The 17,793-nt window shown below is 49.0% G+C and overlaps 1 protein-coding gene across 3 annotated transcripts in view; it reads right to left on the bottom strand.

Moving 5' to 3' along the window:
* Positions 1-17,793, bottom strand: part of MSI2 (musashi RNA binding protein 2) — a 199,283-nt gene that overhangs the window by 76,431 nt on the left and 105,059 nt on the right. For all 3 annotated transcript variants that reach the window (XM_062507001.1, XM_062507002.1, XM_062507003.1), the window contains exon 7: positions 1,854-1,902. In XM_062507001.1, the coding sequence (XP_062362985.1) occupies positions 1,854-1,902 (49 nt within the window). The remainder of the gene's footprint in view (positions 1-1,853; positions 1,903-17,793) is intronic.

The following is a 17,793-nucleotide window of genomic DNA, read 5'->3' as shown; positions in this document are numbered from 1 at the left end:
AAGAGCACAGAAACGCTGAAGCAGGGCTGCTGGAGCAGAGCTCAGCACTCACAGAGCTCAGCCACCAACACTTACCTGCCTCAGGAAGTGCTTAGAGCAGCACAGAGCCCCCGGCAGGGACAGAGCAGGGGTCACCTTGAGGAACAGCAGACAAGCATCCTGCAGGAGGCACAGCAAGGGCTCACACAGCCCTGCTCTGCTCTCTGTCCCTGCAGAGCCCGGGCAGGGCAGGCACAAGGTGTAGAGACCACAGCGAGCCAGGTGGGCAGGAACGGAGCTCACTGCAGGCACAGACAGGTGGGAACCCAGCTCCAGGATTTGGGACATTTCAACAAATGGAGAATACCTCCACCACTGCCAGAAACCAAACCTGCTGAGTGCAAGCCTTGCTGGGACCAGACACCCCCAGTTCTCCTTGCCCCCAGACCACAGGGCCATGGGGCCCTTGTGGCCAGCACCAAAGCTCCGCATCAGGCAGCTTTTAAATGCAACAAACAACATGCCAAAATCCTGAATGGATTAGAGTATTTATGGCTCATTTAAGGGTGACTGCAAGGAGAAGGATGGAAAATTCCCTGGATATAAAAGGAAGTTGTCAGGGGTTGAACTTTTCAACCTAAGAGCTTTGAACAGGTCCCTGTTACAAATGGAAGGGCACTGGCTGTGCACACACCACAGCATCCCTGGCTCTGAAGAGCTGATCTTCCCAAACACGTCTTTTGCTCGCTGCTGCTGAACTTTCCGGGGTAATACAGTCCCTGACTTCCGAGAGGAATCGGTGCCTGGGAGGGAGAGGGAGGGAATGCTGTCCTGGAGGCTTGCCTGACTCACCCAGCCATCTGCTCACCCCGAGTCTCTGCTTACAGCAAAGCCCAGAGCACTGAGAGGCTCTGCTGACCCTGTGTGGAGATGGAGGGGAGTGGAGAGCCTGCCCCCCTCTCCCCTTCCCAGGGCTCCCATCCTGGATGGGCACAGGCTCCTTCCACCCCCTGGCAGCCTCCCCAAACCACTGAGAGCAGCTGACAGCTCCGTGCCTGAGACAACCACCAGACCAAGCCAGGGGCAGGAGCCACGTGCTGCCTCCCACCCCAAACCACAGCACAAAACCCATCTCCATCTCCATCTCCATCAGGGAATCAGGGGGCCTTGGAGCCTGTCCCCAGGGCAGCCTCTGTCTGTTTGCTCCCAGCAGAGTGCAGTGCTGCCAGAGCTCGGGAATGCAGCAGGAATGGGAACAGCTCTCCCAGAGACAGAGCAGCATCGTTCATTCCCACTAAAAAGAAGGGCCCTGACAGAGAAAATAACCCTCAGCTCCTTTTCAAAGAGCTGTGCAATGGTGAAACCTCATCTCCCTTGTGAAATACACGCAGGGAAATTCCTCTTCTGGAGATCCTGCTTGTTCTGAGCTACCACTGCTGGGAGATGAGCAGCCCTCAGTCAGCTTCAGAACTCCAGCACACTTGCAATCCCAGTGGAGGGTTTAGCACCTCCATTTCCTGGTATTTCAGCTTAAATGGACTTATGCCTAGCTTAACTGATGCCAGCCACCTTGGTACAAACCTTCTGCTTCCCTGCAGCCTCAGCACATCCAGCTCCATGGGATTTTCTCTCTCAGGGAGCCTGACAATGCTTCTCCCAAAGAAAGGTCATGAGACTGACCAGGAAAGTCACTTGTAACAAGAAAATCCACGTGCACGGGGCATTCCATGCAACCAGCCCCTCCTCTGCTACCTGCAGGACAGAGGATTTAGTGCCATGGATTTAGCCACCGGCTCATCTCACTGAATCTGGTTTTTGCTCCCCCATGCAAAGCTGCCACACACTGTGAGGTCAGAGCTCCCAACCCCTCTTACCTCTATGCCTGTTGGTCGTCTTGTCAAACATTAGCATGGCATCCTCTACCTGCAAGACAAAGAGGGGAGAGTTGAGCTTTAACACAGGCTGCCACCTAACTCAGACACACCAGGGAGGGGGGACATGGGCAGGAGCAGCCTGGATGGAGCAGAACTCCTTGGTTTTGGCCAGAGGAAGCTTCTCCTTTTGGAAATCTGTTGCTTTCCCCCTCCCTGCCCTGGCTGACATCTGATCCCAAAGGAGAAAAGTGACCACTAAAAGTGTTGGTCCTGAGCAAGCAAATATCTCAGTAGCTCTTCCAGTTCACATCAGTCCCTGGCCCTGCCTCATCTCCCTTTTGGAGGGAGACCAGGAAGGGCCAAGGGAGGAAGCATGGATGCAAATAAAACCCATGACTTCTCCAAATTAGAGTCACTGTCTTGGCTGAGCATTAGGTTAAAAGAGGTATGAACAGGGTAAAATCTGGTCAGCCAAGAAAGGTATTCAGAGGTTTTCAAAAGGGCTTTTGAAAAGCTGGAGGAAAGAGGGGAGAGGGAGGAGGGAGAAACTTTAATTCGCATCAGGCTCGGCATTTCCACTTCAGAAGAGAGATGACTGATGAAACATATTGAAGTGCAACCAAATTGCTTTCAACTTTCATTAGGATTTGCATGATTTATTCCACCCCCATTTAATCTGTGCAGCCACACCTAAAATTTTGCACTTATTGCACAAGGATGTAGGGCTGGGGTTGATTTCCCAGCGTTATCACACCTTGAGCTGTTGTTCTGAGGCTGCAGGAGTGGGGGCAGGTGGGTCCCTGTGCCACTGGACACATCCTAGGCAAGCTCTGAGATTAAATCCAAGACTTGCAATTCCCTGTTGTAAACTCAGGGATGATGAAAACCTGCAACACTGAATTACAGAAGGTGTTGCAGGAAGGGAAGAAGAACTTTAAAAGAAAAGGTTTTATCCTCTAAAGGACTTCACTGTTTGTCTGGGCTGTTTGGGATTTTTTGTTTGTTAGAAGTTTTTGGATTTTTTTTTTCTACCAGTAATTTTTCTGTACTTCCTTGGGCTTGTAGTCTGGCTTTCTAGAAATCATTTACTTTAGCTAAGTGATTTACAATGGAGTCACTTGCTCTCCTCATCTCATACAGTGCCACCAAAAGGTCCACCTGTCCCCCAAAATGTCCTCTTAGGCAGCAGAGGCAGCAGACAGACATCAAGCCTATGTCTGTGAAAGGTTTCTCAGCCTTGGCTGGGGAGAAGGAGTTTGGGAAGATGGTGAAAACACAAGTTGAACCTCCCTGAGGTTCTGAAGGACTGAAATATGTTTCACGAGATTGTAAAAAAAAAAACAAAAAACCAGTACAGCAAAACTTTACATGATGCCTGAAATTCATCTGCAAACCTGCCTCTGCTTAAGCGGTTCTTAACTTTTTTAGTCAAAATGGTTTGCAGAAAGTGCTAGCAATGGCCTGAGACGGTGCAGAACTGCAGGTCTCCTGATACCCATCTTGGCTGAGACCTGAAGACTCTGATGCACTGAAAAACGCAAACTGCATTAAGTTTGTCCTACTGTCTATCCTCCCTCCGAGGGGGAAAACTCACCAGGATGAGCAATACCAGGAGGCAGATAAGGACCAGGCTGCCCTTCACCCTGCACGCTGCTTATCTCTGTTCCAGGGTTATGTTTGCTCAGCAATCTTTATTTTTCATTCTCACAGGGTCTTGGCCTCACTGGAACCAAAAATTACACATTGCACCTGCTGCTGTTTCCTGGGGCATCGCAGCTCCTGGTGCCTCACTGGTCCCTGCACCAGCCACACTCTGCCCCTGCTCAATCCCTGCTGCTAAGGGCTTAATATGGAACTTTTCCCCCTCCAATCCCATCCGGGAGCCCAGACCCAGCAGCCCAGGGAGGTCTCCTGTCCCCTGACCCTGCAGGCAGGCTCTCCAGGCTGGAGCCACATTGTCCTGCCAAAATGACACCTCCTCCCACAAGGACATTACCGGGGACTTCAAAAATGCTGCTGTGTTGGTTAAGGAGAGAAGAGATGCTCCAGCACGGCCATGTCAGCCCTGAACCTCCTGTGCAGCCTCACTGTGCTCCTCCAAGAGCTGCCAGGGCAAGGAGGGGTGAGGGGCACTGGGTGCAGCCCCTGGTCACATTGGGGTCTGCAGCTCCCTTCCCTTCTCCCACCTGTCCAACCAACACCATCCTCTGGGCAAACAGGGCTTCGTGCCATGTGTACCAAGCTGGAATGATGATCTTGGCAGGGATCTTTTTTATGCAAATAAATCCCTATTAGCAGAAACAAGCACAGGCTGCAGGGGCTAATCCAGGAGGGGGGCTTCCTGGGGCCCTGAGGAGTACAGGCACCCTGGAATGGGCACTGCTCCCCTCCAACAGCACCAACTGCTGGGATCAGGGCTGGGCAGCAGCTCCCTGAAAAAGGGTCAGCCCTGCCAGCCCCCATATGAAACCTGCACGGGGGGAGCATCCCTGCAGCTGAGTTCAGACATGGCCAAAGTATGCCTTGAAGAAAAAATTATCAGTGGGGTGTTCTTTGAGCCAGCTGGTGCCCTTTCAACAATGTCTAATTGGTTATCTTTTCTCTTTCCTAAGGTCAGAACATTTTATCTCTGTCTCTGCCCTTTCTGTGCTTACCCCACCCTGCGTTATTTTTTAGGGCAGGCATTGTAGCAGAAGAATAGCCTCTTTCCTCCATAGTCCAGTGACACAATGAGACTTCTTGAAACCTCCTCAATAGATAAAGTGCAGTGGCCAAAGGAAAATTCTATTAACACTTTGCAAAATAAAACATCTAAGAGCTGGTGAGACAAGCAGGAGAAGAAAATCAATATGGAGAGGGCAGTGCGCTTAGAAAAACTTTTCACCAGTTGCAAAAAGGTGGCGAGGGTATGGGAGGGAGGGGGGAGAGAAACTTATTAATGCAGAAAACCCATCAATGGTATGGAAATCTGGCAGAACAGCAAGAACTCAAACTAGAAGAATTTGAATATACAAAGGGCTGAATAGAATGAGCAAACCACACTGCCTCACACACACAGCCCGTTTCTCACGGTTCTCTGTGCAGCAAACACAAGCGGCTTGTTCAAGTTTTCATCAAGGAGAAATAAGGGACACAGTCAAGGTAACCGGCAGTAAACCCTGTAGTAAGCAAATTGATCCCTGTTTCAGGGGAAGGGAAAAAACACCCAACAACCCACAGCTGAAATCCAAGAACATTCAGGGGCTGTGAGTGCCTGAGTTAACCCAATCCTCCAGCCCCTTGCTCGCCCAGTGGTTTAAAGATGCTCAACTGCAACTTTTCCAGGTCTCAGCCCAAAACACGCAGCTCACACTTTGCATACAAGAGGCAAGGAAGGTTCTTCCAGGGTTAGAAGCAGGACTGGAAGATGGAATTGCTGCCTGTAAGGCTTGGCCATCACCCACCAGGCAGGACCTCAGCCCCCAGCCATGCCCCAGCACAGGAGGGGGAGGCTGAGCCACCTCCACCCAGACACCAGCAGGCAACACAAACCCTCAGCCCCTCCCATATGGAGTATGGCTCCACACGGAGGCTTAAAGCAGCTGATTAATCCAGATTCATTCTGAGCATCAAGTGAGAGTTACAAAATGAACAGTCTCTGGACTTAGGGTGACTAAAAAAAAAAGAAAACAAAGACTTGCCAGTGAACACTGGTTACAAATGGACACTTAAGGCCCCCAGACTCCTCTGTCCCAGCACAGCCCATCCATACAGCCAATGCAGACCCAGTTTCTTACATAAAGCCTAACTAATGGGCCTCAGTTTATTTAACTTCTTTTTTTTCCAATCCACTTGGGGCTCTGAGAAAAGGAAGGGCTCTACCACTTCATTACTCACTGCCTGGAAGGAGGAATAGGGGAGAATAGGAGGAAAGAAAAAAAAACCTGGAGGAGCCAAAGGCTTTAATAATCCTAACAGTTCCCAGGGTTATTTAAAATATGCCCAACCAGTTCACAAAAGGCTCCACAGAGATAAATGTATTTGATTTTCTTCCACTTTAATGGAGGCATACATTTAAAGCAACAAAACCAGGGTGACCTAAATAAAATGACTATTAATTGTACTCAGAAAGTCTCTGAATTTAATGCAAGTGATCTAGCCCAGCACAAGAACACACAGTATTCTCCAGTCATTCCTCCTACTTTCCTCTTTGGGATTTTCAACTCCTCTTTTCCAGGAGGCAGCAGGAGCTGACCAGACCCAGCACAGCCCATAGTCACTCACACTGCAACCAATAGTCTGAAAGCCCTGCAAAACCCAGCAGTGGCTCCAGAAGAATCTGTAGGGTGGTGCTGCACAAACTGGAGCACCACTCCACACCTCCATGTTCTGGTTCTTCTGTCTGAGTCAAGTTTACTCACGGAGTAAAACCTCCACAATGAAACCACCATAACTACACTGAAAGGACACACAGCAGCTTTTTTGAGCCTCCTCATCCAGCCCAGAAAGGTTTTTCCTGATCCAAACTCCGAGTTTCCAACACATCCAGAGCAGGTTGAGGTGTTCCTGTGCTCCCCTTGGGTGGAGGGGCTGGTTTCCACACTCCCAAGCAGAACTGGCACTATATTCTCCATCCCTTCAAGGTAAAGAACAATTAGGGCAGACAAATGGCATCACACCTGGAATGGATCACGGTGGCAATTCCAGCTGGGTCTGGGGAGGGAAGGAATTACTGAAGGTTGGGCAACCTTTGGCCCCACACAATTTGGTTGTGTCTCTCCTCCCTCTATCCCTGCCTCCTGAACTTTACAGGTCTATCACCTATTCTGCTCTTCCAGGAAAAGTGTGCTGGATATTCTGGTCTAATTCCTCAAATTATTCATCCACACTGCACAACTCCTCCAATATTTTGTTTTCAGAAGCAGAAAAACCTCTTAGCTGCCAGTGGACTACCAGGTGCTGTTATTTTAAATGCACATGTGAAATCCAAGAGTCGGCAACTCGCTCCTGCAGATTTACAACCTCCCCCCACATAAATTAAGACAAATGCCTATTGCATAGCAGACAATTTGAAATGGCTCCCCCACACCAGCCCTGGGCTTGATTACAACAGAATTAAACAAAGAAACAAATGATTCCCCCTCTTTCTGTCATACGCACTCCCCTCCTCCCAGCACGGCTCTGTCTCCTGCCCAAGGGCTCCCCAAGCCCCCCTGACCATCACCCAGGTTCCTCCAGCACTGTGTCCCAGCACGGATGACCACATCAGACCCAACCCAGAGTGTGGCTGGTCCCTCTGCCACCATCCCACCACACTGACCCCATCCTGGCCAGGGCTCCAGGGAGCAAAGCAGGGACCTCCAGGCTGGGAGTGCTGCTCCAGCCTCCCAAGTTCTCAATCCCTGGTGAGGGATTCACCTCCTCTGTGCACCAGGCACCATGAGGGCTGTGTTCCCCGGGGTGCTGGGGGCACAAGGTGAGGTTCCTGGCTGAGCCCTCCCCAGTGTGCCATGGTGACAACTTCCCAACTGCGGGCTGACAGATTATGCACCACGATAACAATCAATGCCATACTGTGCAAGCACAAATTCCAGTGCTAGCAATTTTTTCCCCCCAGCAGTCGAGGCTTTAAAAAGTCTTCTTCAGCAATTATAGCTAATAAAACTACAATTTTATTCAACACACACATATCATTGTAACTAATTTTGCTCCATCAGGGCTGAAATTAAAACAGTCATTCAATCACGTTAATCTCAGGGCTTGCTCACCAGCCGTGACATGGCAAAGAGCATCCCCAACGCTTGCCAAAAAGCACTGTGGCTACTGCTGGACTTCAAAATGCTCCTGCAAAACACCAACACGTTACTCAACGCTTACTCTACACCAAGGGGGATGTAAGAATGACTAATGCTCTTCAGAAAAAAACAGCTTTCCACAGCAGGACAAATTAAACACGACTTCACAGACGATTTCTCATTAATTCCTTCTCTGGCATTAATAACACAGGAGTATTGATGAAAGCAAAGCTCCCATCAAGTTATAAACTATGTGAGGACTCTTGGGAGTGTTCCTTTACCTGCTGCCTTGACTGAGAACTTCCCTTGAGCCCCCAGATTTCCAGCACCTGTTAGCTAACAACACTGACAGGGAACACGGGTTCCTGCAAAAAAGCCCACCAATCCAATGAACAACTCAGAAACATAAAAACAGCTCTTTCTTCAGCCTCTGGGGCTGCAGCAGAGGAGGTGGTGAGAAAAGGAAGGGAAAGAAGGCAGGCCAGTGGCATAAGGTCAGAACCTCTCCAGCAGCAGAATGGTTGGGAGTGGACAAACTCCCAGGGGTGTTTCTCCAAAGGGGAGGATGTACCTGCATACCCAGGGAGGTGTTCCATTTTCCTGCATGAAACTACCCTGGGAGGCAGCTCCTCTGCCCAGGAGGTGTCCCTCATTTCCCAGCCACCTGCAACACCACATATTCCAGGGATGCTTTTCACCATGGAAATCAAGCTGAAGACAGTACAGAGAGCAGAGCTCCCCTCTCAGCTGCAGGGCATGCCTTGCCTGCCTGCGCTTTTAGGGAACACAAAAGCTGCCTCGTCAGAGCCCAGCCTGGGCTGTCTGGAGGTGACTCTGCAATCAAGTCCTGCAGCCAGGTCTAATTGTCCAGAACGATCCCTGCCCACAGCACAGGCAGCTCTCCCCTGGGTCTCCTTAGCTTGACTGGAAAATAGGTTCCAGTGCTGCATTTCTGAAATGGATTGAGAGAGTCAGGAGGGACATCTCTGTCCTCCTGCCCCTTCTCCCAGGCCAGCAGTACCATTCTGGGATCCTCAGGGAACAGGGCACAGAGGGTACACTCAACCCCCCTGCAGCAACTCAGCCCCTCGAGGTCACTAGAGACACACAAACCCCCAAGGATGGGGTGAACAACGCTCCAGAGCCCGTCACTGGTGGAGAACTGCACCACAAACTTCAGATTTCACTGCAGAACAGCAGGGTCCTGCTGAGAACAGGGGTGTGACACTGCCCAAAGGCCTCAGTGTCTCCAGGGACAGCAGCAGGTCCCAGAGTGCCACCATCCAGGACTTCCTACATGGCTCAAACAGCTCTGGATGGTGGCACAGATGGCACATGTCACATAAGCAAATGAAGGGCTCCCACGATGACACATTTTGTACCCATCGGTGGTACACACACAGACAGAGGTGCCACAGCAGCTAAAACCAGCCACTCACTCTGAAACTGGGGTTAAATCACAGCACTCCTGCTACCGCCCTTCCCCAGAGAGGCAAGAACAGAATCCTGTCCCAAACATCTGCTGGAGAGGATCCAGGCTCCCTTACAAACACTTAATTCACTCTGCCTCAAAACATCCTTGTTTTACCCATCTAACAGACAAGGAAGAGGGGGGGACTAGAAGGGAAATTGAGTTCCAGGCGTTTTAGTGACCTGCACGTGGCCCCAGAGCCAAGCACCATTCTGGAACTCTGCCTTCGGTTCCCTGCCGGCATCGGGGGATCCCCCTCCCACACTCATCCTCCTCCATCTGTTTATTGGGGCCCCCATCTCCCTGCACATGTGCACATACTGTGCATTAATTCCTGCAAACTTCCCCAACAACTGAACAACTTCTGGCAAGTGTTTTTTTGTGGTGTGCATGACTGAGTGAAGAACCCAAGTTCCATCACCCTGCTCCACGTGCCCTCTCCACCTGAAAGAGCCACCACCAGATAAAAACACAAAGCAAACCCACGCAAGGAGTACATTTAAAATGCACACACAACAATTTTAACTTTTCTTTTGGGGCTTGTAATTGGAGCTGTTGGGTTTTTACAGGTTTAAGCTTCTGTTGCTGAAAGGCTGGAGAACTTCTGCTCTTTGGAAAAGCAAAGGCTGAGAGCTCCACACATCACTGAGCCGAAGCTTAAATAAATCAAACATCACAAGAGTCGACAGCACCAGAGCTCCAAGGGGCTCAGCTCCTTTAGTCCTTCACCACCCATCCAGGTACGTGCCCAGGGGTGCCGTGGGGCAGGGCAGGACCCCTCTCCTCCCCTCGATGCCATCACTGGAACATTGCTCCTTCAGCATTCCAGCCAGCCAGGTGCGAGGCGTTGGTGATTTTACTTTCACGGAACATTAGGCACCGTCAGCAGAAATAATTCTTCCTCCCTTCACAGTGCTTGTTTGCATATTAGCGCTGAGAAGTTGCAATCTGTTTTCTTTTCCAAACAATACTTTGGAGGTGCTGCCCACCAGGACTGGCCAGTGCTGATTCTGGAAGCGCCAGGGCTGTTTCAGCTCCAGCCAGTGGAGGGGCAGCCTCCTGTCCTGATGGGCTTTAGCAGCACCACTGCCTGGAAACCCAGACTTCAACACAGCTCCTCCTTTCTGGCTGCAGCAAGAGGGATGTTGTCATTTCATTTAATCACAGCACCAGTCCAGCACCAGCCTCTCTCCCGGCTTTGCTGCAGCCACAGTGGCCAAGTCCAGAGGAGGTCACCAGCATGATCAGAGTAGGTTTAGATGGTATATTAGGAAGAAATTCCTCCCTCTTGAGTGCCCAGAGATGCTGTGGCTGTCCCATCCCTGGAAGTGTCCAAGGCCAGGTTGGACACTGGAGCTTGGAGCACTCGTGGCAAGGGCTGGGACTGGGTGAGCTTTAATGTCCCTCCCCACCCAAAGCATCCTGGAATTCCATGAATAACCTGCGGGCTTTCACTGAGTGCCCTGAAGCCACACACAGAAACCCAGCTCAGAGCCTTCCCTGCTACTGAGAATACTGAGAAAAACTCTATTCACGAGAAAGCCAGGGTGTTTTCACAGATGCCTTTGCAGCAGAGTCCCAGGGCAGGCCAGACTCAGGGACACAGATCTGATTAAGAGACATCCTGAGCAAAGTAACAGGATCGGGTTTAAAGAGCTTCCTGCTGCCCTTTCGTAAATACCTGCTGAATAAGTGTGAAGATAAGACAAGGATTGCATTACGAGGCTTCCTGATGCATGAAGGGCTTTTTTATTGCCCGGATTTGGAAAAAAAAAAAAAAAAAAAAAAAAAAAAAAGATGAACAATTGCCACAGCTAGCTCCAGCTAAAGGCTCAGCTGCAGAATCAAACTGCAGTTTATTAGCAAAGGAAAACTCATCTAAGTTCTCTTTGACTGTAATGAAAAAAAGTTTCATTTTATTTCCTGCTGAATCCTTTTTCCTTTTATTGTTCTTTTCATACACTGACTTGCATATCAGGGAATATTTTTCCAGGCCTGTTTGTTCTAAACAGAACTGTCCTCCCCTTCTTTTTTCCCACCCCAAATCAAACAAATCTTATCTCTCTACATCTAGGGATTTTTTTAATTTATGGAAAAACCATTTGCAAACCAGACCCTTGCTGTGCTATGTTTTTGTTTTGGGGCTCCAAGCCCACCCTCCTGGCTGCAGCAGGTGGAGGATGGTGGCTGGAGCAACTCTGCCTATGCAGAACACCCCAAATCCTCCCCCCTGTGCAGCCTGCTGACAGGGTGAGTGGGTACAGAACTGTACTCTCACCTAACTCATCACACTGATGACTTACCACTTTTTTAAAACGACTTTGAGGCTGCTGGAGCAGAGTCCCCCCACACAGACAGGCTGGCAGCTCGCAGCGCCCACGCACAGGAAGCACAAGTGATTTTCCCACTGCCACAAATTAATGATAAGAACAGGAGAAGACAAGTCCTGGCTTTGCTTTCAGAACCTGCTTGGACAGACCAGAGCCGTGCAACACCCAGAGCTTGGGATGTGGATTTCCCTGAGCTCAGAGCCCCAGCACATCCCTGCACCACCCACACCACAGCGAGACGAGAGGAGAAATAACCAGTACAAAGAACTTGCTCTGATTTCTGCTGCTCAGGGCTTTGGACTCTTCTTTACTTCTTAAAATACCCCAGTTAGTCCTGATGAGAGGGCAGGAGCCCAAAGCACTTGAGGGGATGATTCTTTCAAGCCTGCTCAAGGCAGAAATCATCATTATGTGAACTGTGGCTGCAATCGCTGCTGCTGCCCCGGTTTCACAGACCGGGGAGCACGGGACAGGGAATGGAAATGCCTCTGCCATCGCTCAGGAGCTCGGGACACTCGCTGCAGCCTGCCCCTTCCCCGAGCTCAATCAGGGCACTCACACAGCAACAGCAGTCTGGGCTGCGAGATGGGATTTTAATGTTCCACCTTGATTCTGTTCCCTGCAGCTCCACCCCTTCCCACTCTCCGGTCAGGCTCCGGAGCGAGCCCTAATAAATGCTGGGAAAGGCAATCCTCCAGGAGAGCAGGCTATTAAGGCTGAATGTAATATTAAAAAGAAAGCAATTAGTGGTGCTGCTGTGCTGGGCACAGCTCCTGTCCCCCCTGCCCTCCACAGCCCCTCCAAGGTGTGTGCATCCTGCTCTGCCCAGGGTCGTCCTGCTTGGAGAGGGACTGAACGCCCAGGAACGATGGATCCTGCTGGGTAAATTGAGTTTTTACACGTGTCAACAACGCCAGATCTCATCAGCTTGACAGAGCCTCACCCAGGCATCTGAAACCGAGGTTCAGCTGCAATTTTTAATTACCCCTGGACTGCACGGGGATTACAGGGTAATCACCAGAGCTGGGATCCTGGAACCACAGCACTCCTCTTTTAAAGCCTGCTGGAGAAAAAACAAGGGTTTCTGTTGTGAGAGGGTTTTTTTGTTGTTGAAGTCAATTCAACCTCCCACTCCTGACATCACCTGAGTGATTTCTGTGAGAAAGAAGCAATTTTCTTTAGTTTATATATAAAAATGTAAAAAAGAATCCTACTCCCCCACTCTTCATTATCTGTGTGACGAAGATTCGAGGCACAGGCAGACAGGGAGAAGTGTCCATACCAACGCCAAGCTTTACACGTGAAAACGGCCCTACGTTTTTCAAAGGTGCCATTTCCATGTGTGTTGAACCTGTGGTGGCCAACTGCATGGGACATGTGTCTTTCCTCCTGTCCACTCTAGACTCCCCAGATTCTGCCTCCCCCCAAACTGCCCCCCAGGGAAGCTCCCACCTTTTCACTCCTTTTTCTCCCCAAACCCCTGGAGAACAATCCCACTCTCCCTCCTCCCTCTCCACAGGGTCCAACAGCTGCCTTTGAACGGTTTGTTTGAAACCTCTTGGCTTCAAACACTTTTTATTTCTTGCCCAAAAGCTATTTGAATGGATTATGTCCCAGTGATGAATCTCTCCTAGAAACGTGACAAGAGCCTCTTGAATCACGGCAAACAGGCTCGGTAAATCAAACAAACGGCAAAAACGGGCAAAGAGAGGATTTGGGTGTTAAGAATGAGGTGACAGGTCCACACATCAATCCCTCCTGACTGACAAGATGTCCTTCCAAGATGGGAGAGGTATTTTTTAACTTTGCTTCCCTGGCTCCACATTATTTTGCCGAAATAACGCCAGACACAATAATTAAGCTGCGATCTTGGTGGATTGTTCACAATGATAATTCCACCTTTGTAATTCAGCTTCAAATAAACCCCCTTTGTTCTGTCTTATTACACAGATTCTGGTATTATTCAAGTATATTAACTGTAGCCTATTACTGTCACACAAAAATGTTCCCTGAGCCATAGCAAAAGGCTCCCCAGACAAAACTTTATGTCATGTTAATCCAAGCTTTAATAACGATGAGGATATATAACTGTATTCTAATTGTGCTTTGTGTTTCTGCATACAAAACCCAGAAAATATCAGAAGTGACAGAGGCAGCCTTCCTCCAGTCCAACACCAGCTCCTTGTCAGGACAGCTCTGCCTCCCTCCCTTCTCACTAAAACAGGGGCTAAAAACGCTGGAGAGCAATTCCTGCCAAATCCCAGCTCATGCCAAAGCTGAGCCTAAGGCACAGAGGGAAAACTGGGCTGGTGGTGCTAAGTGCTGCGGCTGCTACTGCAACAGAAATTAATACCCTCTAAAATAGCACTTAAACAGGGATAATCAGTATTATGGAAATTGTACATGTTTAATTTTTGAGTGTCTGCTGAAAACACTGCGTGATGAAGGACTGTGGGAAGCGGAGCACTCATTTTGGAGCCAAGGCTTAAAATAGGCAAAGGAAAAAAAGGGGGAGAAAGAAAACGAAAGAAAGGAAAAGAACCTGGAAACAGGCAATGAAAAGACTCACAAATTTAGAAATGGGCATTTCCAAGTGGTGGCTGCAAGCTGGGAGATGGATTTAAGGGAAAGTGGAAGCTCTGTCACACCTGACAAGGCTGAGGCAAATGCTCTCTACACTATTTTGCCTGTGCTTTTGCTAGCCCAGTGTTAAGTGCACTAGAAATTAGATTTATCCCCTCCCATAAGTAAGGCCACAGTGCTGATCTCACACCCAGATCCATGGAAGGCTGGAGCAGACAGATTTTAACCTTGCTGTTCAGCTGGAGGACAGCAGCCCTTTGGATTGCTCCTCATCTTCATACTCTGCTCATTTTCTACTGCAATCCCCCCATCCTATTCCTGTAAAATGTACTTCAGTACAGTAAGCTCAAAGCTCACCCAGGGGTGTTACTGGGAGCTCACAACCAGCTTGTCAAAGCAGTGAAGCTCCAAGGGAATGGGAGAACAAGTCTAATGGATTTATCTCAGAAAACACCACACACCAAACACCATAAGAAAAGTTATATTCTCCCAGTTCCTCTTTCACTCAGACCGTGGGGTTCCACAGCTCACCACTTCCAAATCACAAGAGGCACTAACAACCCACCAGATCTTCAGTATAATCCAGCAAAGAATTCATTAACTTGCTGACACTGCAGCTTCCTGCTTCCATGTTTTGAGGGTGTTTCCTACAACATGTTTAAAAAATGAAAATGAACAGTCTTGTGTAAATCACAAGACTCCAGAAACTGGAGCATTCAGAAGAGAAAAAAAAAATCCACTGAACAGCCTGAAACTCTTGATAAATCATGAAATTTGGCAGGACCCATCTGACAATGTTTATTTTTTTTCCCCCAAAGTTGTACTATGCTCAACATTAGATCAAAACAGTTTTCTTTGGCAGACACAGGTTCTGCTCTGCACTCCCCTTCTCCCTAACACACCATATGGACTGTTCTTAATGAAATATATTTAGAGGGATAGTGAACCAGCTCAGCACTGGTGTAAGTGCTGCTTCTCTGCAAGTCAGGGACTAAAAAACATCATGCATTTTTGGAACTATCACTTTTGATTTAGAAGTCCTTAAAAGTGCAGTCAGTAAGCCCAGATTAAAATACCAAATAAAGCTTTAGTGATAGCAAACACACACATATATATATAAAGTAAAAATTGCTGCTATTTTTACAAATTGCCTTTAAGTAGCACAATATAAAGAGCCCAATGAAATGAGAAAAACTGGCTTGGACAGCTTCAATACAGAAAAGATAACGAGACAAGAATTTATTAAAAAGTGAGAGGTGTTTTATTCTGCAGGGAGACAGGAAAGGCATCTCCAAGATTTCTAATATGCTCAGAGGATGGGCACAATGCAAATATCTACCGAGCTGGAAAGAAAAGCAGTGCCATCACAGGGAGGTTATCTGCAGAGTGAGCTCAGGGGACTTTTACTGCTGGAGGGTCATGGGGAACTGGGGCCAGACCCCAGGGCAGGTCAGTTCAGCCTCCCTCCAACCCATCTGCCTCCAGCAAGGCACTGGGCACCCAAACACGTGGGGCTGAAGGAGTTCTGTTTTTGCAATGACCAAGTCATCTGCCCGGAACCCAGCAACTACCTCGGGATTTCTGTGGACTTAAAGGAAATCTGCCAGTAACCCCATCAGCAGCAACAAGGCTGGAATCTCCACAGCACAACAGATCTTTTAAGGAGCAAAGTGCTTTTATTCTAGGGGAAAGATCTGTGTCAAGACACTTTCAGTTCTGCATTTCCTCTCTCCCTCTCCATTCCTCCTCCTGGAGCAAGAGGCAGGATGGACAAGCATTATCTAAAAAAAAATCTTGCAGCATAATGTCAAGATCGATATGTTGACCTAACAAGCAATGCCAGTTTTAGTAGTGTCTTAATGATGTGATCATTATCTCCTTACCTGAGTGCAGCAGCACTTAGCACGTGGGCCAGCAGGAAGGCTGAGGGTTACCCAGTGCAAAAGACCACAAACATTCCCCTACAGGCACAGATTCCATGCATTTGGTGTCCCCAGGAAAAAAAAAAAAAAAAAAAAAAAGAGATACCTACACTCCTGAACATCCACAGTGGGCTCAATTAACCAGGCACAGCACAACAGGTACCACTGTTGTGGAAGAGCTGCTGCTCCCCTCTGGGAAGTGCAGCCTCACAGGTCATTTGTACCACAGCCTACCAGATTTGCTTCAGTGGTGTAAAGTGCTTGGAACTTACGTGGAGCCCAGAGGTAGCAGGGAGAGGAACAGAGGCAGCTCCCTGCCTGAACATACTTGGATTGGATGACTCGGGGGGGGGGGGTTTGCCCTCCTTCCTCCCATTTTTGTGGGAAACACTCAGTTGAGACACATTCACTTTATAAATCCTGTCTTCCTCACCTGCTGTACCCGAGACAGCTCAGAAGACTCACATTTCCCAAAAAATATTGGGTCTGGAATGAAAGAGTCTTGACCACATTTTGTAGCAGAGGCAGGACCATGGAAGCAGGGATCACAGGATCAAGGAACCACAGAGCAGTTTGGGGTGGAAAATCATCTTATTTCCACCTTGCACTACATCAGGGAGGCACTGAGATGCTGGGATCTGTCTGTCTCCAGGGAGAGGCCGAGCAGAGGTGTCACAAAGACAAAGCACACTCAAACGAATTCGAAGACTGAAATGTGTGATTTTTGGTCTAATTCCAGAAATGGCTACCTGGTGTGAAACACCTCTTTCAGTGGCTTGTTCTGGCTCTCCCTGGACAACAGCAGATAAAGAGGCAATTTATCATCCAGCTGAAGGCTGTGTGCCACACTCTCTGTCCTCCCCAAAGCTCCCCTCTTCGCAGGCTGACCTCCCTGCTCCACCCCGAGGTACCATAGCAACATGAAATTAGCACAAACACAACAGCTAAATGAATAATTTACTGATTTCATAAGAACCTGACTTGCAATTTATAGTTCTATTATCTTTTATACCCATGTCTTAACTCGTTTTGTAAAAAGGCTGCAATCAAGCTAAGTAACATTTGAAAATCTAATAAGCTCACCCAGATTCCGTGCTCTGGGATGAGGGCGTGCAGCCTTTGTGTGCCCTCATGTGCCAGCTCCTGTGTTCACTCTGGGCTGTACCCATGTCCCCTGCACTGGGCAGTGCCAGCATCCCCTTCCTCTCCTCCCTCCCAGTGATCCAGGCCCAATAAAGGCAGCTCCAAGCAGCATGCAGAAGGATCACCACCTTCAATCTCCCAGTTGTCATTTTAAGACCTGCAGCCAGTGAAGGGCAGCACAGTTCCTGCAGCTGCAATGACAACCAGGTATAAAACAGATCTGAAAAGGCTCCTCCACCCCTATCAGAGATGCCCTTCCAGAGACTCCATCGTGTCTTGTCACTCATCCTCAATTTAAGAGGGATTTATAAAGGCAGTATGACAAGAGATTTGCTTCCAGAGTTATTTACTTGGGTGGAATAGGTTGGGTTGCTGTTGTTATGTGCAGCAGGATGGGTGACACACATCACACACCCCAAGGAACTGCAGATGCTTCGGGTGCAGCTTCCCACCCCTCTCACTGCTGGGAGAGCTCTGAGCATCCCCAGACACTGCTAACCAAACATGCCCAGGCAGCAGGACAGCTTTCCTTTCATTGCTTTGTTTTCCAGGCTCTATTCCTACTGCACAGCTACTCCCAAGGTTTAGAAATTAAGAGCAGTGCAGCTATTAAAATCAGCCTTTCTGAAGCAGGAGGAGATTTTCAAAGATAACTTCCCACAGGTGGGTGGGTAGGAAGCCCAGAGAGGAGTGAGTGGGGAAGGCAAACCTTGTCTG

Source organism: Cinclus cinclus, chromosome 22 (genome assembly GCF_963662255.1).
Source record: "Cinclus cinclus chromosome 22, bCinCin1.1, whole genome shotgun sequence".
Lineage (NCBI taxonomy): Eukaryota > Metazoa > Chordata > Aves > Passeriformes > Cinclidae > Cinclus > Cinclus cinclus.
This window is presented reverse-complemented; position numbering and strand designations above follow the sequence as displayed.